The sequence below is a fragment of the Protobothrops mucrosquamatus genome, unplaced genomic scaffold (assembly GCF_001527695.2).
Source record: "Protobothrops mucrosquamatus isolate PMUCROS unplaced genomic scaffold, P.Mucros_1.0 scaffold1161, whole genome shotgun sequence".
Lineage (NCBI taxonomy): Eukaryota > Metazoa > Chordata > Lepidosauria > Squamata > Viperidae > Protobothrops > Protobothrops mucrosquamatus.
In genome coordinates this window covers 937,217-940,095 of record NW_015387376.1, presented here as the reverse complement: position 1 = coordinate 940,095, position 2,879 = coordinate 937,217, and the positions used below count along the sequence as shown (strand labels likewise).

The 2,879-nt window shown below is 39.4% G+C and overlaps 1 protein-coding gene across 1 annotated transcript in view; it reads left to right on the top strand.

Annotated features, from left to right (window-relative positions):
• The window catches only part of IDS (iduronate 2-sulfatase), an 11,110-nt gene that overhangs the window by 3,274 nt on the left and 4,957 nt on the right, over positions 1-2,879 (top strand). Inside the window, exons 2-4 of the mRNA XM_015820687.1 lie at positions 1,400-1,581; positions 1,829-2,006; positions 2,122-2,210. Of these exons, the coding sequence (XP_015676173.1) occupies positions 1,400-1,581; positions 1,829-2,006; positions 2,122-2,210 (449 nt within the window). The remainder of the gene's footprint in view (positions 1-1,399; positions 1,582-1,828; positions 2,007-2,121; positions 2,211-2,879) is intronic.

Here is a 2,879-nt window from a genome sequence, read left to right as displayed (position 1 = left end):
CATCTCCTCCTCCTCCATGCTGCAAGCTCCACTACCTTCTTGCACTGATGATGTTACCTAGTTGGGTCATGAAACGTCTGCAAGAAAGAGAGCACCAAGGACCCCTCAGTTCAACCCTGAGCTCCAGAGATTCTCTTCTGTTGACATTTTGAAAATCCATCAGATACTTTCTTTTGTTGTGTTTTATCTGTACACAATACAAGATGGTTGGGGTTGAGGAGGTATAAGTGGCAGATCCAAATTCAGTTCATTTGCTTTGTGGTTAAGTGGGCCTTGAACCCAAGTCCTCCTGAATCCAGAAGCAGACTAACAATTTAACCTCTGTGGGTGGTTGTGTGCAGCTATTCTGAACTGCAGCTAAATAACTCTTTTTTTATCAGCTACTAAAACCAAATTAATCTTTGGAAAGCCACTGACCTTCAAAGTTTTTTTTTCAGTGGTCTTCCATTGCATTACACTTTTAATAAATGTGTTTATGAAATTCTCTCCCCTCCCACAAGAGTGCTTAAAAATGTGGGGATGATTCATAATAACATGATAAAACCACTGTTCGTTTAAACCAGGAAATGTACAGAAACTGCTAAAACTTCCCTGTGTTAAATACTCTTGCAGTATCTCTAAAGCAGAAGTGAAGATTTTTGGGAATTGTAGCCTCTCTTGTCTTCTCAATAGTCTTTTTTTCCTTTCCTTTCCTTTCCTTTCCTTTCCATAGGGCAATTACATGAGATGATTAGGCTATCGAAATCAAATCTGATTAACTCTGTGCATTGTCTCCTTCGAAGTATTTTATTTATTTTATTTTATTTATTAAATTTATATACCGCCCTATCTCCCTTGCGGGACTCAGGGCGGTGAACAGGCGATACTAAAAACCACAAATAAATAAATAGTTTCTGTTTTAAAATCGAATTGAATAATAGGCCTGTTCTAAAAACACACCCATACAAAACCCCCCACTGAAACACAATCCAAACTACGCCAGGCTTGAATATTAGCCTGGGATTTGGTTTGGGAAGTCCGGGGGGGTGGGGGGGGGTAGGGTTTTTACATTGTGATGTATTTGTGATGTGCTTTTTTTTATGATGAAAATAATAAAAAATTTATATTTGGCAAACTACGCCAGGCCGGCCGCACGGAATAGATGGGCCTTCAGGGCTCGGCGAAAAAGGCGCAGGTCCGCAACTGTACGTAGGTCAGGGGGTAGGTCATTCCAGAGGGGTAGTTGTTTGTTTTTGCAATTCATAAAAGTTTATGCGTCCTGAAGTTTAGGGAATTAATCTTTGAAAGTATTCAGTAGATGGTACTAAACCACTGCTACCTTTTTTTTTTGTTTAAGAGAGTTAACAGGCTAAAATGAGCTGCTTTGCGCTTCCACCGTGGTCCTTCTTCCCCCAATTAGGATCGGCTGCTGGTGCTCAGAGACCCGTCCACGATTTTCAGCCCGGAGGCTTAAACGTTCTCTTTGTGATTGCGGACGACTTGCGCCCGGCCCTGGGGTCTTATGGGGACCCCCTGGTGAGATCACCCAACATCGATCAGCTGGCCTCTAAAAGTGTGGTGTTCCAGAATGCTTTTGCCCAGGTAATTGATGTCATCTTCATTATTTATTTAATTTTTCTGGGAGGGGGTGTCTTGGTTGTCTCTGCTATCTGAGCAACATCACAAATCAAGTTTTCCTCCCTCCCTCCCTCTCTCTCTCCCTCCTTCCATCTCTTTCTCCCCCTCCGTCGCTCCATCTCTCTCTCCCTCCCTCCCTCCCTCCCTCCCTCTCTCTCTCTCTCTCTCTCTCTCTCTCTCTCTCTGTGTGTGTGTCTTTTTTTGCCTCCAGCAAGCTGTCTGCGCCCCAAGCAGAGTCTCCTTTCTCACGGGCCGTCGACCCGATTCCACCAGGCTGTATGACTTTAACTCGTACTGGCGAACACATGCAGGAAACTACACCACGTTGCCGCAGTACTTCAAGGAGAATGGGTATATTACCCTGTCCGTTGGGAAGGTTTTCCACCCAGGTGAGCTTCCCACAGTTTCCCAAGACCTGGGGGGTGGGTGGGTTCTGTATGAAAGCGTTCAATATCCAGATCCAAGGATTGGGGCCAATCTCTGTTCTGGCTTTCCGTTTCTCAGGCATCTCCTCAAACCATAGCGACGATTATCCGTACAGTTGGTCCATCCCGGCTTTTCATCCGTCTTCTGAAAAATACGAAAACACGAAGGTAGACGGGCACGACGGTTGTTGACAATCAGCGATCACTGATCATACAGGTCGTCCTCGGCTTAATGACCACAATTTCTGTGGCTAAGGAGACATTTGTTTAGCGAGGTTTGCTCCATTTTGCCACCTTTCTTGCCGCAGTCGTTCAGAGGATGACTGCTGCTGTTTTAAGTTAGTAAAACGGTCGTTAAGCGCAACTGGCTTCCCCCACTGACTTCGCTTGCCGAAAGGTCGCAGAAGGGGATCAAAGGACCCCCCCCTCGGGACGCTGCGGCCGTCATAAATACGAGTATTTATTTTATTTTATTTTTATTTTATTTTTATTTTTATTTTATTTATTTATTTATTTTTATTTATTTTTATTTATTTTATTTATTTTATTTATTTTTATTTATTTTATTTATTTTATTTTATTTTATTTTATTTTTATTTTATAATTTTATTTTATTTTATTTTATTTTTATTTTATTTTTTTATTTTATTTTATTTTTTTATTTTATTTTATTTTTTATTTTTATTTATTTTATTTTTATTTTTTTATTTTTTTATTTTATTTATTTTATTTTATTTTTTTATTTTTTTTATTGAAAAATTTTATTTTATTTTATTTTTATTTTATTTATTTTATTTTATTTTTTTATTTTATTTTATTTATTTTATTTTATTTTAT